A 16,778-nucleotide genomic window follows, 5' to 3' on the forward strand; every position below is an offset into this window, starting at 1 on the left:
GTGTTACCTGTCAAACATTGTTGGTTTATAATCTGCAACGGTCACTTAACAGGAGGAATGTACACTAGTAGTCTACTCAAAAGCTACAGGGAGTTACATACAAACAGGGAGGCCATAACGTTTTCAGACTGTGCTAGAGATTATAGAATTGCTGAATTACTGATCTCACAAGAATGTTCTAAGGGCTTCTTTACACTTAGTAAGAAACAAATGACCATGAGACAAAAATGAGACATGATGGTTTATGATGCGCATTGGTCATTGTACAGGAAGACCAGAGTACACTACTAGAAAACTACAGTACAAAGAGTTACAAAAAAGCCATGGGGTTTGCAAACTTGCTGCTGGAGATTATGGAATTACTGGATTACTGGCCTCACATTTTAAGGCTCAAACTCTACAAGAGTTATTCGTCACAAAACCCCCTTCAAGTCCTTTTACTTCTTGTTTGTGCCCTTTCCCAGAAGCCATTGCTGCATGGGCCCTGTGGTGGTCTTGGGCTGCTTTGGTGCGGGGGCTTTATTTTCCTCAGCAGTGTCAGTGGAGGAGTCCTCCGCTTCCTTCCTCTTAGCGGGCGTGGAGCTCTTCAGCCAGCTCATCATCATTTTACTGCTGGCTGTCTCCACTGGCTTCTGCACAGAGTAAACACACACCGAGCCAAAGGGTTTAAAGAGCACTGTGTGAAAGCAAAACCACTCTTTTTATCAGCTGATACACTCTTGGGTTTGGCATACAGTAGGAGATGGCCTCTCATTGATCCTGTGGAAGTTGGAACGCTTTGAACCTGCCTTCCCTGGCCTTTGCAGTACACCAACGCTCTAGGAAAATTGTAGAGTGGAATTTTGTATTTAGCCAAATGAACAGCACTTTGGTTATGCATTTTATAATACCCATTTTGTACCTTATATTTACCTGCTACCGAAGGAGACTTGTGAATACTGGACAGCACTGCATTTGGATGGCAGGTGAAGGGGTTAAAAAGTAACTACACATAAAAGAAGATTCTAGGTAATAAAGTCATAATACAGCCTAACAAACTATGTTTAGAGCCTCGTTGAACGTGACTTATTTTAATATCACAGTGGGTTTTGTAAATTATAATACTGCAGCAATATGCTAAGCCAGAGAATGAACAATTATTTGTCAACAAATCAAGAATCAATAGCCATTAAATATTTGACAACAAAATTGCGTTTAAGAATACACATATTCAAGGGCCGCTGCAACTACTGCGCCGCCACTAAAAAAATGTACCATCTTCAGTGGCCACATTGGTTAATTTTCAGAACACTCATAAAAAAAAATACTTGGTGTCCATGGATTGGAGAGAAGGGTAGATTAGCCAAAAAATATAGTAAGTAATTCATCACAATATTTCATTACATTACATTTGTCAGACACTTTTGTACAAAGCGACTTTGAACCGAGGACATAGTCACAGCATACAACACTTGCGGATACAAAGTGCACAGGAAATAAACAATAGGTGCAAATGCAAAGTGGGGTTAGTTAACAGGGTTTGTACCCAACCTCAGCGGGGCAAAATAATGATGATTAAAAACATCTTTGGTGCATATATTACCTTCTTGATGTTAGGATCCACTGGCTGCAGACACTCTGGGGAGTTGTTACGAGAGTTGTTGACAAAGGAGGAGACGGGGTGAAACTTCAACACGTTTTTGGGACTCAAGAGTTCCAGGGCCTGCAGCGATCGCACTTCTCCAAAATCAAGCCATCGCCTCACCTCCTCCTCTCCATCCAGCACCGCAGGCATTCTACAGGGAAGGTCAGGTAAAGAGCACACCATTACTAGCCTGATTACAGGGTTCCCACTCTAACTCAGATAGAAAATTCCATGATTTTCCATGACTTTCCAGACCCAAAACACAGAATTTCCATGACCACTTCCGTAAAAAGAAATAATGTTCAGTTTTAAAAAGTGTGTATCTTCACCCCTCGGGCCATCGCAGAGCCACCGCCAGACTAAAGAGGGCTTATTGCATCCTAGAATGATGCACATTACAGCGAGAAACCAAACCCTCTCTGGCTAAGTGTTGTAGTATAACCAGTAAGAAACAATGTAATACACGAAACAAAAAAAGTTTTTGCTTCTACACAACTGTTGGGAAAATTCCATGATATTCCATGACAGTGCATGCAAAATGGTAAAATTCCATGACTTTCCATGACTGGAAAAACTTTTATGAAATTCCACGATATTCCAGAAATTCCATGACCCGTGGGAACCCTGTGATTATCATCGTCATTCAAATCTCTTCGAGACTTAGTCTGACCAAGAGCATAACAATAAGCGTTTCCCAAACAGCATTGTTGACCCGCCTCCCTAGGTTTGCTACTGGTTGACTGGTGTCCGACAAAGTAGGTGGAGTTCCTGATTTTTCTGGAGATCAGAAACGATATTTATTTACATTGATCTTGGCCGGACTAGAAGCAATGCTGAAGGTGTTGAGTCACTAGGAGGGCGTGGCCTGGCTACATCATTACTGCATGGTTCAATACAGGCTTTGAATCCATTACAGTCAGTGGAAAACATATTTAATATAATGATGAAATCTACTTTTATTCAGTAGGTTTTAGTGTCATGGTACAGGCAACTGCACAACAACATACTAAGATTCATTGTTGATTGTAGTATACCAAGACCTGACCTTACCTTCGGTCTTGATTAAAATAGGTTAATTGACATGTAAAAAACAGCTAAAAATCCCCTAATACGCTGTTTACAGTATTAAACACATTTCATAAGCATCCAGCTATCATTTCTTGGTTTTCAAACAAAAAAGGGTGTCCATGCTATCTCTCCAAATACATGTAGTCTTTTCAGCGCAGTAACTCATTTTTTTGTAAATAACACAATACCAAAAAAAACGTAAACTCTCCATACATTGGGCTAACAACTAATACGTAAATAAACATTGCAAGAATATTTTGTCACTTGCCTGTCGTGGATGCCCTGCAGATCAGATGAGGCGTCCACTGTGATGACTGTGTATGTGTAGACAGGCTCCCCACCAGAGGGGGGTGTCCAGCAGTCAAACAGACCAGCCATGGTCAGCAGCCGCCAGCCAGTCCAGCTGCTCTCCTCCCCCTCGTCCTTACCCTGTGGAGAGGAGAGCAGAGCAAAGTAGTTATTGTATTGATACTAGTGTTGCACCGATACCGATACCCGATACCTGGCTGTGCAGTATAGGCCGATATCGATACCATACCGATACCAATACCACCCTATTTGAAATGAATATATATGAATGGCTGTAGTGCATACTACTTGGATGTAAAATCATTGCATGGCTGTGTCAGGCTGCTGCCTACCTTTGTGAAACAGGAAAAAGACTAATACAAAGTGAATCCAGCAAAACTTTTTATACTTTTTAAATACCTCTATGAAATAACTAATTTCAAGGCTGTTTAAGTGTCAAACTCGCCAATACCGATACCACCATTTTAGTGTTGATCCACAGATCCACCGATACTGGTATCGGTATCGGTGCAACACTAATTGATACCCAGGGGGAAATGAAAGTGTCAATTAGTTAACAAACAATTCACATAATGAACATAACATGATGAATGATGGTGACTAGAGTAAGCAAAGGGCACTAAAAAGACCGCATACTCTGCCATATTTGAAATACTACTTGCTATTTGGTGCTTTGTTGTCAGTATTTAGGCCAACTGTAGTGTATTTGTCCAAATTCAAACAATAGGAGCAAGTAAGGGGAACTTGCACACCTTGGATGCCGATGCAATAGTTGAAATGCAAACAGCAAACAATGTGGTAAAGGAATCACTTTAGCCACTGTTTGTTGTGCGGCCTAGTCTGACAAGCCAGGCTACAATGTTACATGAAATGAACAGTTTGGAAAGGCACCAGGCAAAGATAAAGTTTGTGGGAAATATTGTCTGTAGCAACTAAGGATTCTCAACCAAGGATAGTTTACCAAACAAAGTGTTGTCATAAAACCAGATGAATGTCTGTTTTCTATAAGAAGCGTGCGCATTATGTCAGCGTACTATACCTCTTCTTGCTCTGCCGTCTCCTCCTCTGGCGGGCATTCTTCTTGTTTGACATTGTCGTTACACTGAGTGTCCGCAGAGCCCGGCAGTGTTTGCTTGCTTTGGGGAAAGTAGATGAAAAACGGCTGCTTGTCCTTATCCTGCCTCCTCCATTCATAGAAGCCATCAGCCAAAATGACACAGCGTTGACCTTTCAAAAGGGGATCCTGGTAGGAAGCAATACAGAATACAGATTATTATAACAGATCACCAGATGTGTATAAAGTAAGTTAGGTGTCTACATGGAAGTAGAAGACAAAGAAAGCTTTAAAGGGACACTGTGCAGGAAATGGTCAAAAAAGGTACTGCAACTATGCTGCTCATTGAAACTGGGCTGCCTATTGCCAAATGTGATCTTTACATGAAAGTTTACTAAGTAATAAACACATATTTTCTACTATGGTCCAAGTACAGTCATTTTTGCAGCTAAAAATTGCTATTTTTGGAAATTCAAAATGGAGGACCATGGAGAAGAACCCCCTTTTCATGTATGAAAATTGAAATTTTTCCAGTCATAATGAATACTTAGAATTTGATGGTGGTGGTAAGTATTCATGAAAAAGGTAACATTAGTGAATGGGCAGCATGAATTCTGGAAATAAACAACTAAAAATCTCACACAGTGTCCCTTTAAGAAAAGTAAAAGCCCTAGTGTACTACAATCAAATCAATAGTTAAAGTCATGTACTAGTGCCACACTTACAGGACATCATGAATTTACTTCTGCCTCTACCCTTTGCAAGCTACTGCAGGGAGTCACTGTATCAATAGCCTACACAACAACTGAAGACAAGGACCAAGTACTTGACTTGGGGGGGAAAAAGTACCTTGTATGTCTTCTTCTCCATCAGGCCTTCTCGTCGACAGTTGTTGGTGCTGTACTGCATTTTGCTTGGGTCATCCTCCTTGAACCAGGCAGGGACAAGACCCCAGCGCATGGCAGCCAGGACAAACTCATCTACAGGCGCATCCTGTAGATAACAACAAAGCCCACAAGTTAAAGCCCTACTCACCTCTCTTCGCATCTGTGAGACATATTAAATAATATGCAACCTGTTTGGTTTTCACAGGACAAGCTGATGATGATGCTGATGCTGCACCCGGCTGTACCTTCTTGAAATGTCTATGGGACAATAGCACTGGGCTGTTGGACTGAGGGCTCTTGTTGTATGAGGGTCGGTATTTGTCCATGTCTCCATCCCGCCATTGAGGTCGTCTCTGTCTCCCTGATCGGTCTCTGTATTTTGAGGCCCGGCTCACCTCATCGGGTGCCAGGGTGCAGGCAGTCCTTCCACACATGTCCAGGCAGAACACTGGGTCACGTGACAACAACAACATTCATTCAGTTCCACGATTGCTCTTGTGGACGTAAAATACATAACAGTGGGCTATACGGGCCCCTTTGTGGAATGTACAATATTTCCATCTTTCATCACTGCATGTATTTCTAAAGCCATGGTCAGCAGAATTGTAATTGTAAAATGCTGTAGGAGACAGCAACGAGACAGCTAACTAGCTAGCTCTCTAACCCACGTTTTTTTGCCAACCCAACCTCTTATAAAACTCAAGACACTTTAGGCGCAAGATACGATTTGACTTTGTCTGAAAGTCTAATGTAAAAATGTTGCTGAAATGTTTAAAAGTTATCTTCCAAGCTAACAAAACAGACGGTAAGAATAGCATCGTATGATTGCCCAAAACAAACATTCCTGTCGTTGTTTCACTTTTTAACTACACGCATAGTAAAATGTACAGATTGTATGGAAAGTGCTGCAAAGCGTGAAGCATGTGCTTCGGTCCAGATAATACAAATTCCTACCTTTATCAAAGGGGTCAGAGCCCAAGGTCCGTGTAGAGCTACTGCTCCGTAAAGTGTGAGCTGATCATTGACGGTTACGTCACGACTTGCAAATGAGATGCTTGAGGTCTGACCAATCAATACAAGATTCAATATTTCTTTTATTAAATCTCATCATAGGTTTGAAGTACAATTTCTTGTGTTTTATACTTACTGTATCACTGGTTTTATCTCCTCAAAAGATAAATAAATGAAAGGTGTATGTGTGTGTGTGTATGTGTGTCTTTGTAATAAAAACGCCATATTTCGACACAAAGGTTAAAATCTTTTTTATTATTTTATACACGTCTATTTAAACGTCCATACATACAATACAATACAACAAGAACCATGACATAAAAAAAACTATATGTCAGTAACCTAACAATTTCTATGATAAAACCTTGTTCTCGTCAGTCTCAACGAAGCAACAAAATGAACACATGGGTAGCGCAAGAGAAACAAATGTATTGTTTCATGGCATAATCAACTGCTCAACAGTCATGTTCTGCTGTTAAGTCCAAAAAGTCATTCTCAAACTCTAAAAAAATGTGTTTTTACATGCATTTCCACATTTCATGTCAACCACCTAAAACCCATTCAACGTCATTGCTGGTAGTTTTTAACTTAAAGTCGTATAAAAAGGCAAAATGTGGTAACGATGATTGGCACCCACAGGTGGTGGAGAGGCATGATATGCAGTCACAGTAGTCGTGTAGCTTCAGGAGTGGAGCTCGGGAGTCATTACTACACTGCTAATGTCAAGAATGGTGTGTGTGTGTGTCTGTGTCTGTGTCTCTGTGTGTGTGTGTGTGTGTGTGTGTGTGTGTCTAGCCATCCAGCAGTTGGAACTCAGGACTTGTTAGTACACTGTTAATGTCAAGATTCAGGTGTGCTGTGTGTGTGTGTGTGTGTGTGTGTGTGTGTGTGTGTGTGTGTGTGTGTGTGTGTGTGTGTGTGTGTGTGTGTGTGTGTGTGTGTGTGTGTGTATGTGTGGCCATCCAGTAGTCTGAACTCAGGACTCGTTAGTACACTGTTTATGTCAAGATTCAGGTGTGCTGTGTGTGTGTGCGCGCGGGTGTGTGTATGTGTGTGTGTGTGTGTGTGTGTGTGTGTGTGTATGTTTCTTTAGCCATCCAGTAGTTTGAGTATGCTCTCCCTCTCCTTCAGTGCCTTCCAGGCCTGGTCCTTCTCCTTCTTGGTGGGGGTGCGTTTCTTCTGCCTGGCGGCCATGATGCGGCGGAATCCCTCCATGACCTCATTGTCAGCCACTCGCACCCGCTGCCTCAGCTCCTGCTTGCGCATCTCCTCACGAGCCAATCTGCATCAACAGGGGTCAAAGGTCATTCAGCTTCTCTGTGGCGGCCAATTACGATGCAGTCATACTGTACTTATTACCGTTGTTATTAACGTTATAACACAATTCTTTTGTACAGCCGGTATAAAAGAAATACCCTACTTCAATGATCTGCGGGTGGGTTTGCTCAAATTCAGCATGCCCTACTAAGGTAAAGTGTATCATCTACAGCAGGGATTCCCAACCTTTTCCAACTTGGGGCCTACTTGAAAATTTCACAAATGTCCGGGGCACACCTTTGACCCAATAAACAATAAAACTCACATAAATAGGCTAGTCAACAAGACACAAATATTATTTAGATTTTTAGACAATGATCGCAAAGCCACTTGGAATACCTTCAGGGTCGGCCCACAATTTGAAAATCGCTGATCTACAGAATTCTGAGCAGAAAAGTCTTCTATACAAAACTATTAAAAAAAATGTTTGTGGGGCTTTATGTCTTAAAGGGGTATGCCACTATTTTAACTGTATTAAGCCCCAAAATAGTGGCATAACCCTTTAAATGTAGACAGGACCGTGAAGAGATGTCTGGAAGTAAGTGGGAGAGAAACAGGGAAAGGCCAGGAAAGGACCCGGTCCTGACTCGCATCCAGGTTGCTCACATACAGTACAGTGTCTTAGCGCCACAGCAGCCCCCTTCTATAGAATACTGGTGGGTGCTCGGGGGCCCTGTGGGGCAGCAGGCTAAGCCCCCCACACTCGGGGTTGCATGCCCATAGGGACCACGGTTCGAGTCCGGACGGGGTCTTTTCCCAACCCTTCTCCATCTCTCCACACTCACTTCCTGTCCAACCTTCACTGTCCCATCCAAAATAAAGGCCCAAAAAGCCTATAAAATTATAGCTTAAAAAAAGATCACTGGTGGGTGCTCACCTGAGGAGTTCCTGTTTGCGGGAGCGGTTATGGGCGCTGAGGGCCTTGAGCTCTGCTTGTCTCTTATGCAGCTCGGCGAGCACCTCATCCTCCGCATCGCCCCCGGCCCCCTGCCGCTCGTCGGAGTCCAGCAGCCCCTGGGAGATCAGCTCCTCCTTGATGCGCGCCTCAAGGGAGCGTGTGTGGGGGACACTTGACAGGAAATTTAAAAATATCATCATAAATAGATAATAATGACACACACAACAACAACGACAACAACAGCAAAACAGCAACAATATTCCTTTGAGGAAAATTCTGAAGGCAGCATTTGTTGAAGACACAAAGGCAATGCATAGAGGAGAAAAGTCGGCACATGAAAACCAAAGATTGCTGCTCTTGGTTGCAGCCAGCAAGACTTCCCTTCACTACAAATGACTTCAGACTCTAGCTGATTACAGGCTAAAAGGGATTTTCAGTTTTTGTTATGTGTGTGCATTCTGCCAAAATATCTGAACTGTGCCATGACACGCGCTTAGGCTTTTCAGGAAACAATTGAATTGACTGGAAATTCTAGGTACTAATTCCTAAAAGTGGTTCTTGCGATTAATGAAAGCCAATTTTAGTCTGAGTTTTTGTTTGTCAATTCAAAGCTGCGTATAATATTACATATTATATTGTTTAAGTGAAATCATACTGACAATCACAGACAACATTAAACAAAGAAACTGTGAGTTTGACAGGAGTTGACAGTCCTGGACAAAGGTATCTCCTCCTCACCTAAAGGCCTTCCCTTGACTGCGTGGCGAAGTCCCTGCACCGTCGTCCTTGCCTGGAATGTCTGGGATTGGGGAATCCTCCATTGGAGATATGATGTTCTCCTACAGAACAAACAAAATCAAATATTTGTAACTTTATTACAATTCCTAACATATCTGCCATTCTACCTCAAAACGGTCCTGTTTAACAGGTTTTAACCAGAGATGGTCGATAAGGTGGAAACGGTTCATAAGGATTTTCTTCCAGAAACCATGTGACTTAAGGTTTTAACCTGCAATCCGATGACAGCCATGCCCCTTTAAGAGACTAGGAGACTAAAAAAATGAATGGAGTTCATTGAAATGAAAACTGAAAAATGAATGGAGTTCATTGAGAAGTCATGCTCATGTAGGAGACCACGCTTGGTCCCACTATGTTGCATTGGTGACATGTGGTATGAATCATCTTGGTTAGCATATTGAAAATCTTTCTTTTAATATCAAACAGCTGATTCTGACCTCAACCAGTGCCTGGAGTAGACGTTGCGTGAGAGGACCAAATGGACATCCATCGTCAGGTGGGTCATGCGACTCTGACTTCTTCAGGAGAGCGTCTACATCTGCAAAGATATACATTATAATGTCTGCATTATGAAGAGTATCAACAATAAAATGAAGGGTTTTTATTTAGCAAATTACAAGTTAAAAGGAATATGGGGCATTGTGCACTATTACACGTCTTAAAATATACCCGTAAACATTTCACTATTGGCATTTACATGCTTAACCAGAAAAGCCTGACATCATCATACACCAGACACTACATGTTCACTAATGCGTTAAGGCATGCCTGCCTGTTATAAATTTGCCGATTGGTAATATCCAAGTCAAAATGTATTACTAAAGACATGTTCTAGTAGTGTAGTACTATGGTAATTATCTTTTTTCAATGACCATTACAGCGTTGCACTGGCAGAACAGTATGCATTATGAGGCTACTCAACAGTAACAAGTAACTCTTAAGGTGCCGGTATGCTTGCTGCAAGATACGCGAGCGCGTGCACGATTCGTTCATGAACGCGTTAACATGCGTATTTAATGTCAATTTCGCGCGTTGGATACGGCAGCCAAATGCGTGTGTCAGGTGCAATATCTTCAAACTCGCTGGGGGCGATCGTAATATGGACTGCGCAGTACCACACGTGTGCTTGATATGAACACGACAATGGCAGCAACTTTTAAGAGCGTCTCATTGAGTTTGTCCGAAATTTCAAACATTTGTGCTCATACTTCCTTGTTGCACTTTGAAAAAGGAGCATGCACATACATGAGTAGTAGCAGTGCTTTTTCCTTGCCCAGGGAGCCCCTCTTTTTGTTTTGTTGTTTTCCTTGCCATCTGTGTTCCCAATTTCCGCATCCCAATGCTGCGTGCTCTCTGCCCCCTGGATGATAACGCCAGTATTTTGCGTCTTGGTCAACTGCTTTTGAAGCAAGCATTAGACAAAGACCACATTTTCCGACATGATCTGAAGTACTAAATATTTACATTCAAGCCATGCCCTCTCCTTCAGTGTACTGACCTATCTTGTTGCATATATTATTCCTTATCCTATCTATAATTCTCAAGTGTGTCTGAAATGTCTTGACAGAATGTGTGTATGAGTGAATTTGTAATGTGTGATACTCCAGCAAAACAACTGTCCATCCTGGGCTAAATGAAGTAAAGCTACCACTACCTTTGGCGTCCAATTCAGACAGTGGCCCCATCATGCTCTTCTTCTTGTCGCTGGCCCTGGCTCCTTCCCTCTGCTCCTCCAGCAGGTCTTCCTGGGCCCAGCGCTGAGAGTAGTGCTTCCCAAGGGCAGGCACCTTGAGGAGAGTCAGAAAACTGTTGTCAGCCTTGGCCGTGCATCAATCGGCTAAGGCAGTGGTTCTCAATTAAATTTAAAAAAAAAAAAACGACCACTGGACCTCATCATAAGCCTCCCAACACCCCATTGACCTCATCATAAGCCTGCCAACACGCTAATAAAAAAAAATTATAGATGGCAACTAAGCACCGCCCCCTCTCCGCTGTATCCTCAATGCCCCCCTAGGGCTCCCCAACGCCCCCTGGGGGCCACACAAATCCAATTACAAATGGGAAAGGTAGATCAGACACACAGTCAAGTCACCTATTGTAACGGAGGCCAACTAGCACAGTGTGGCGTGGAACGTTAGTAAACCTCTCTCCCGAAGCCTAATACAGCATTGGTAGCGCTGAGCTATCGGACTGGTCCTTTAGCTCAGCGGTATCGAGCTGTGCCTCCCATGCCCGAACTGGAGCGTTGACTAGGAGGTGGCGGGGTGCGCAGGAACACCTCAGTTACACTATGTTAGAAGGACAACTTCTAGGAAGGAAAAAGGCCAGGGGTTTTACTTTCCAAACTGGGGATCGAGCACTCTGCACAGTTGGTTGTGTTTAAACTGAGATTGCTCTACAAAGGTATGTACTGTATGTCTGTTTGTGCATATACCGATACCTTAACATACCTTATAATATTCTGCCTCATCTTCTGGGGGCTTGAGCAGTTCTTCCAGAACACGGATTTCTTCATTTGTAATATCAGCACAGTATGGCTCCACTGAAGCCCAGAATCTGCAACACACAACCAACACACCAAGTAAAAACTGGCAAAAGCAAAGCACGTTTAAATATCACAGCATCTTCAGTACAGGCCGAGTTGTACCTGTTGGGAGCATCGTTTTTAGGATTGCGTGGAATCTCCTGGGGGTCTTCAGAAAAGTCAAACTCTTGCACCTTGGGCTGCAAGTTTTTTGTCTTTGGTCGACCAGGACCTGGCCCTGGTGCGTGGCTTCCCTTCCCATCAAGTTTCTGCTTCTTAGGCTTTGAATGTCGTGAGGTGACGAGGTCAGCATCCTTCACCTTCAAGAACCTCTTGTCTCCCTTCTTATCCTGCCAGTCTGTCAGAATCTGTAATTGAAGAAAACACATGGTATTATCTTACAGAAAATTGTTGGGAAATAGTGATGAGCCAATCGAATATTATTACAATCTTTACCTGTCTCTGTTCTTCTAGTGCCCGAAGACGCCGACTTGCAGAGGAGAGGAGGGTTTCCAACTCCAGCTGGAGTGTATCCAATTCCTCTATGCCGATGCCATCATCCTCTGAGCGCCCGAGAACCGCCGAGTATCGAGGACACACTTTGGTATGCTCCACAGGCTTGAAGTCGTAATATTTGAGAGGGGGGCAATCCTTCAGGTCACTCATCTTGGCTGTCAAAGCAATTACCTACAACATAATATCACAAGACAACATTGTACAATTGATTTCTAAGCTGCCGTGACATCCTCTTTATGACATTGCCTTTAATATCCAAAGCCAAAAGCCCATCATTTACAGTATTTTTGAACTGCAACAATGTAAACACACGGATTACACTATGGTTGGGTATTTTAAGTAAAACATTTTCAGCACTCAGATGTGGACAGCGGTATAGACATACAGAACACAACTTTGCCAGACACAAATTTAGCAACTGAAAACAAAAGCAATTTAAAATGCGCGTCAGTATTTCAGTCACGTCTGTGTTGTCCTGATGAACGCATCTGCGCTAACACTAGCGAGTAGATAAGCTAGCTAGCTACATACCAGGATGAATAGCCGCTATATTTGACGGAATGAACAAATCTCACCCAATTTCCTACATGAGTTGCATCAAATCTAAATGTGTTAAGGTTGCAAAAGTATTTCTGTCTAGATACTTTTTGCAGAATTTAATATGTAGCGTTAGTTTATAAGACTGGTGCATTACCTCTGGCTAGAGGCGGCCATTACAGGATGTACTAACTCCAAAAATAATGGGGGGAAAGATGAATTTAGGTCACACATTGCTTTTTGCACGTTGCAGTATAGTCAAAATTTCACTATGAATGACATTTACTCACACTTCGATATGTTTTTTTTAATTTTACAGTCATTGTGTACAGCCACCTCTAAGGGAGGTATTACTGGGGATAATATTTGGCTCCTGTCAGTACAGTAATGGTTTGATCTATCGGAAGGAAGCGAGATTCATTTATTCTGCAAAATGTATCATACGTTTTATTAACATACGTTTTTGTATCCTTACATTGTTGGCGAAGTATCTAAAGAAAATGGTCACATTCTGTTTTATTTTTGTTCTTCGGAACGGTAAATGTGATTTATGGTTGAATAGCCCATGCCTCTGACATGTAGGATTATAATTCTACATGTTGGGGGGTTTGCTTGGCCCAATGCATATCATACAGGTAGTGAAGAAAACCTTATGTATTCTACATACTAATTTTAGCAATATATTTTAGTAAACAGAGATCAGATGAGTCTGTCTGTAATCTCACTTCTTGTTACAAGACGATTGGTTGTTGCTGAAACAGGCGTGTCCTCGGATGTGCGGGCGTGGCGTCAATACTTCCGTCTTCTTCTAAGAACGCTGAAAATGGTAAGAGTTTATCGTTTCCCCGAGTATTTCCATCCTTTTGTCAGACATCTGACTTTGATTTGAGATAATGTAACTATTTTTGTTGTGGGATTTGGTGGCACTTTGTTGTTTGGGCCTGATACATTGTATAGAGATGGACATTTAATGCTGCTCTTGTCAGTTTTGCTAGCCAACTGTGGCTATGAAGCTAACTGCACAGATGCAAGTATTTTTGCAAGGCACATCACTCCCTCTTATTCAATTATCTGTCTATGTCTAATTTAAAACGTTACGTTAAAGTCGATGTTCTGCGCACTGCCAAATAATGGGCGATGAGTGGCAGACTGTTCCGCACGGTTTTGACAGCAATTTTGCTAGCGGGCTAGCCTGGAAATGCTAGTCATACAAACAGCATTATTGTTACCTGATATGCCTTGACATCCTTCATTAGATGGATATAACGACTGTTGTGTGTGGCATATAGTTGTCAGGAGCATACACAAAAGCATGACATCTTAACAATTGTGCGGCATCTGGCACATGACCATATAAGGTAATTGCTCTAAAGCCCCAGATGTGATTCTCATCCACGGACGCGTTCTGTCTTGTCCTAGACTGCCACTTTGCGCCCGTACCTGAATGCTGTGCGAGCCACCCTCCAGGCAGCGCTATGTCTGGAAAACTTCTCCTCTCAGGTGGTCGAACGACACAACAAACCGGAAGTTGAGGTCAGGTAGGTAAACAGTTCGAGGTGTGAAAGGTGGTACTGTCACAGCCCTTCCTAGAAAAAATCTGTGGTACTGTGCCAATCACTGACGCTAGGCTACAAATCACTGACACTGACTCACTGACTGCATGCAGTCTGTGTCTAGAACTAATCACAGATATGATGGGGCCTGTATTAATTACTGTCAGTGGATTTGAGAATTGTTTTCCCTTCAGTGAATTTATCCATGAAGTTGAGGAAATGCCTAAGATGCAGATGTGTTAATGTTTTGCAGAAGTAGCAAAGAGCTGCTACTGCAGCCAGTAGTCATCAGCCGCAATGAGAAGGAGAAGGTCCTCATTGAAGGCTCCATCAACTCTGTGCGAGTCAGCATTGCCGTGAAGCAGGTAACAAACCAACAACAAGACATTCAGTTCAAGTTTTATTATAGCCATTTCAACAGTATAAGAATACAGCAAAAGAGTTGGTAGAGCGCTACTAGTGTCCCTCAAAACCAACTGGTGCTCTTGGAAGGGGTTCAATGTTCAAAAAAGACAGAAGGAAAAAAATCCTTGGTCCAGGCACTTCAGTTGGTTAATGTAGTAAAAAAACAAACTTTATTTAAGGGGCAAATGCATTAAAAAACACCAACGCGTTTCGGCACTGTGGCCTTCATCAGGGTGTTTTTTAATGCATTTGCCCCTTAAATAAAGTTTGTTTTTTTACTACATTAACCAACTGAAGTGCCTGGACCAAGGATTTTTTTTTCCTTCTGTCTTATTTGAGTATAAGAATACAGTTGCTACAAATGTTCTTTGTTGTGCCGGGCAGTCATGGGTAAGCTGTTAGGGAGTCAGACTTGTAGCCCAAAGGTTGCTGGTTTGACTCCCGACCTGCCAGGTTGGTGGGAGGAGTAATTAACCAGTGCTCTCCCCCATCCTCCTCCATGACTGAGCTACCCTGAGAATGGTACCATCCCGCCGCACTGCTCCCTTGGGGGGGCATTGGGGGCTCTCCCCTTGCATGGGTGAGGCATAAATGCAATTTTGTTGTGTGCAGTGAACACTTGTGTGCTGTGTCAAAATGGCAATGGGAGTCGGAGTTTCCCAGTTGGGCTTTTACTTCCACTTAAAGGGGAAAAGGGAGTACTAGGTCTCATCAGATGCCTTTCCATTCCACAGGCGGATGAAATTGAGAAGATCCTGTGTCATAAATTTATGCGGTTCATGATGATGAGGGCGGAGAACTTCTTCATCTTGAGGAGGAAACCTGTCGAGGTGAGTCTGGAGATTGAGCACTTGAAGTATTTAGTTTTGTTGGGTGTTGTAGCTGTGTAATAAAGATGTATTAAGGCTTGTTCATACTTTACGTGGTTCAGGTACGGATGTGAATATATGTGGAGTGTTTTACGCATTCCTATCTGTTGATTTCATACTTTTTTAACATAAATTTGGGTGGCTTAAGATTACAAGTGAAACGGATAAAAGAATGGGGAAAAACGCACCCCACAGGGAAAAAATGGATGGAGGCATGAAGGGTGGAACGTACAGAGGCAAACGTGTATGTAATTGACATGTAATTGACCCTTCTTTAACCGTTTCTTATGTCCACAACAGGGCTACGACATCAGTTTCCTCATCACCAACTTCCACACAGAGCAGATGTACAAACACAAGCTGGTGGACTTCGTCATCCACTTCATGGAGGAGATTGACAAGGAGATCAGCGAGATGAAGCTGTCCGTCAACGCCAGGGCCCGTATTGTTGCTGAGGAGTTCCTTAAAAATGTATGGAAACTATTGCTGGAAATTAGATTCTGAAGCATTTGTATAAATATCCTGTGTGTTATTGACTGTCTGGTTATGTGTTGCACAAGTTGATTATCTCCTGTCCTTGTGTCTTCCAGTTCTGAAGAGGCCAGGCTCACACCATATCACGACATGGTCATCGCAGTGGTTTCTTAAGGCAAACGAGGCAGTACACATTTTATTCATGGGTCACCAGGAAGAGGAAGAAAGAGGAACCAATCGGCAAGCAGAACCACTTGATACACAAACGACCAAACAAGGCCTAGCACAGTGCCTCTGCTGCCTTCAGTATGACGTGGTCCCTGTGCTCGCGGGCAGTGGTAGCTGTACATAATCTACAATCATGTCTGTCTCACAGAACAAAACTTTAAAACCCAAGGCAGGTCCTTAAGTCACCACAGTTAATGTTAATAGGCACAGGGATTCACTTGGAGAAAAAAACAATGAAATTGTATTATGGCTTACTTTTTTATATGTCAGTGTTTTTTTTTTGTTTTCATTTTTTTTGTTTTGTTTCAAGAACCTCATACGATAGCAGATTCAAACAGATAGTGGAAATAATTGTTTATATTTTGACAAAAAATAATGTAATGGAGATCCTATGAAAGTCATGAGTGAAGTGTAATATTTGAACAATGGCATCAATTAAACCCACCATTCCTCTTTGTATGCTTCTGTTTTTTATGTCTGTCTTGTGCAGTTAACTTTTATTTTACATTTTGTACTACAGTGACTTAAAGGTGCACTGTGAAATATTTTTAGCAGTTTCTTTACAGAATTCATGCTGCCCATTCACAAATGTTACCTTTTCATGAATACTTACCACCCCCATCAGATAGTAAGTAATCATTATGACTGGGAAAAGTGCACTTTTTATACATGAAAAGTTAGCTGAAAAAACTTGCTGTACTTAGGT

The 16,778-nt window shown here is 42.4% G+C and overlaps 3 protein-coding genes across 4 annotated transcripts; 1 reads left to right on the top strand and 2 right to left on the bottom strand.

Annotated features, from left to right (window-relative positions):
* Positions 1 to 228: 228 nt before the first annotated feature.
* hmces (5-hydroxymethylcytosine binding, ES cell specific) lies at positions 229 to 5,990 on the bottom strand. Its single transcript, XM_063214971.1, has 7 exons — positions 5,897 to 5,990; positions 5,188 to 5,390; positions 4,905 to 5,048; positions 4,041 to 4,244; positions 2,961 to 3,121; positions 1,583 to 1,775; positions 229 to 632 (listed from the first exon to the last, which is right to left on the bottom strand). The coding sequence occupies exons 2-7, from the start codon at positions 5,374 to 5,376 to the stop codon at positions 438 to 440; spliced, it is 1,086 nt and encodes a 361-aa protein (XP_063071041.1). The 5' UTR covers positions 5,377 to 5,390; positions 5,897 to 5,990; the 3' UTR covers positions 229 to 437.
* Positions 5,991 to 6,179: 189 nt separating this feature from the next.
* On the bottom strand, positions 6,180 to 12,730 carry tada3l (transcriptional adaptor 3 (NGG1 homolog, yeast)-like). Of its 2 annotated transcripts, none has more exons than XM_063216354.1 (9): positions 12,701 to 12,730; positions 11,947 to 12,177; positions 11,614 to 11,858; positions 11,417 to 11,522; positions 10,621 to 10,753; positions 9,404 to 9,504; positions 8,907 to 9,007; positions 8,148 to 8,339; positions 6,180 to 7,235 (listed from the first exon to the last, which is right to left on the bottom strand). In XM_063216354.1, the coding sequence occupies exons 2-9, from the start codon at positions 12,154 to 12,156 to the stop codon at positions 7,043 to 7,045; spliced, it is 1,281 nt and encodes a 426-aa protein (XP_063072424.1). In that variant the 5' UTR covers positions 12,157 to 12,177; positions 12,701 to 12,730; the 3' UTR covers positions 6,180 to 7,042. The 2 variants fall into 2 exon arrangements, with proteins under 2 accessions (XP_063072424.1, XP_063072423.1); XM_063216353.1 differs by lacking the exon at positions 12,701 to 12,730 and adding an exon at positions 12,582 to 12,693.
* A 425-nt stretch (positions 12,731 to 13,155) lies between these two features.
* On the top strand, positions 13,156 to 16,529 carry arpc4l (actin related protein 2/3 complex, subunit 4, like). Its single transcript, XM_063214974.1, has 7 exons — positions 13,156 to 13,178; positions 13,282 to 13,369; positions 13,963 to 14,081; positions 14,350 to 14,461; positions 15,236 to 15,331; positions 15,671 to 15,841; positions 15,961 to 16,529. The coding sequence occupies exons 2-7, from the start codon at positions 13,367 to 13,369 to the stop codon at positions 15,964 to 15,966; spliced, it is 507 nt and encodes a 168-aa protein (XP_063071044.1). The 5' UTR covers positions 13,156 to 13,178; positions 13,282 to 13,366; the 3' UTR covers positions 15,967 to 16,529.
* Positions 16,530 to 16,778: the final 249 nt, after the last annotated feature.

Source organism: Engraulis encrasicolus, chromosome 14 (assembly GCF_034702125.1).
Source record: "Engraulis encrasicolus isolate BLACKSEA-1 chromosome 14, IST_EnEncr_1.0, whole genome shotgun sequence".
Lineage (NCBI taxonomy): Eukaryota > Metazoa > Chordata > Actinopteri > Clupeiformes > Engraulidae > Engraulis > Engraulis encrasicolus.

Coding starts and splice junctions, on each gene's coding strand:
- hmces (XM_063214971.1), bottom strand. CDS start 5,376: ATGTGTGGAAGGACTGCCTGCACCCTGGCACCCGATGAGGTGAGCCGG. Junction 5,049..5,187: donor CCCATAGACATTTCAAGAAG/GTACAGCCGGGT, acceptor TGTTATCTACAG/GATGCGCCTGTAGATGAGTT. Junction 4,245..4,904: donor TGGAGAAGAAGACATACAAG/GTACTTTTTCCC, acceptor GCTTCCTACCAG/GATCCCCTTTTGAAAGGTCA.
- tada3l (XM_063216354.1), bottom strand. CDS start 12,156: ATGAGTGACCTGAAGGATTGCCCCCCTCTCAAATATTACGACTTCAAG. Junction 9,008..9,403: donor TACTCCAGGCACTGGTTGAG/GTCAGAATCAGC, acceptor TTTGTTCTGTAG/GAGAACATCATATCTCCAAT. Junction 7,236..8,147: donor CGCAAACAGGAACTCCTCAG/GTGAGCACCCAC, acceptor CTGTTGATGCAG/ATTGGCTCGTGAGGAGATGC.
- arpc4l (XM_063214974.1), top strand. Junction 14,082..14,349: donor AAACCGGAAGTTGAGGTCAG/GTAGGTAAACAG, acceptor AATGTTTTGCAG/AAGTAGCAAAGAGCTGCTAC. Junction 14,462..15,235: donor TCAGCATTGCCGTGAAGCAG/GTAACAAACCAA, acceptor TCCATTCCACAG/GCGGATGAAATTGAGAAGAT.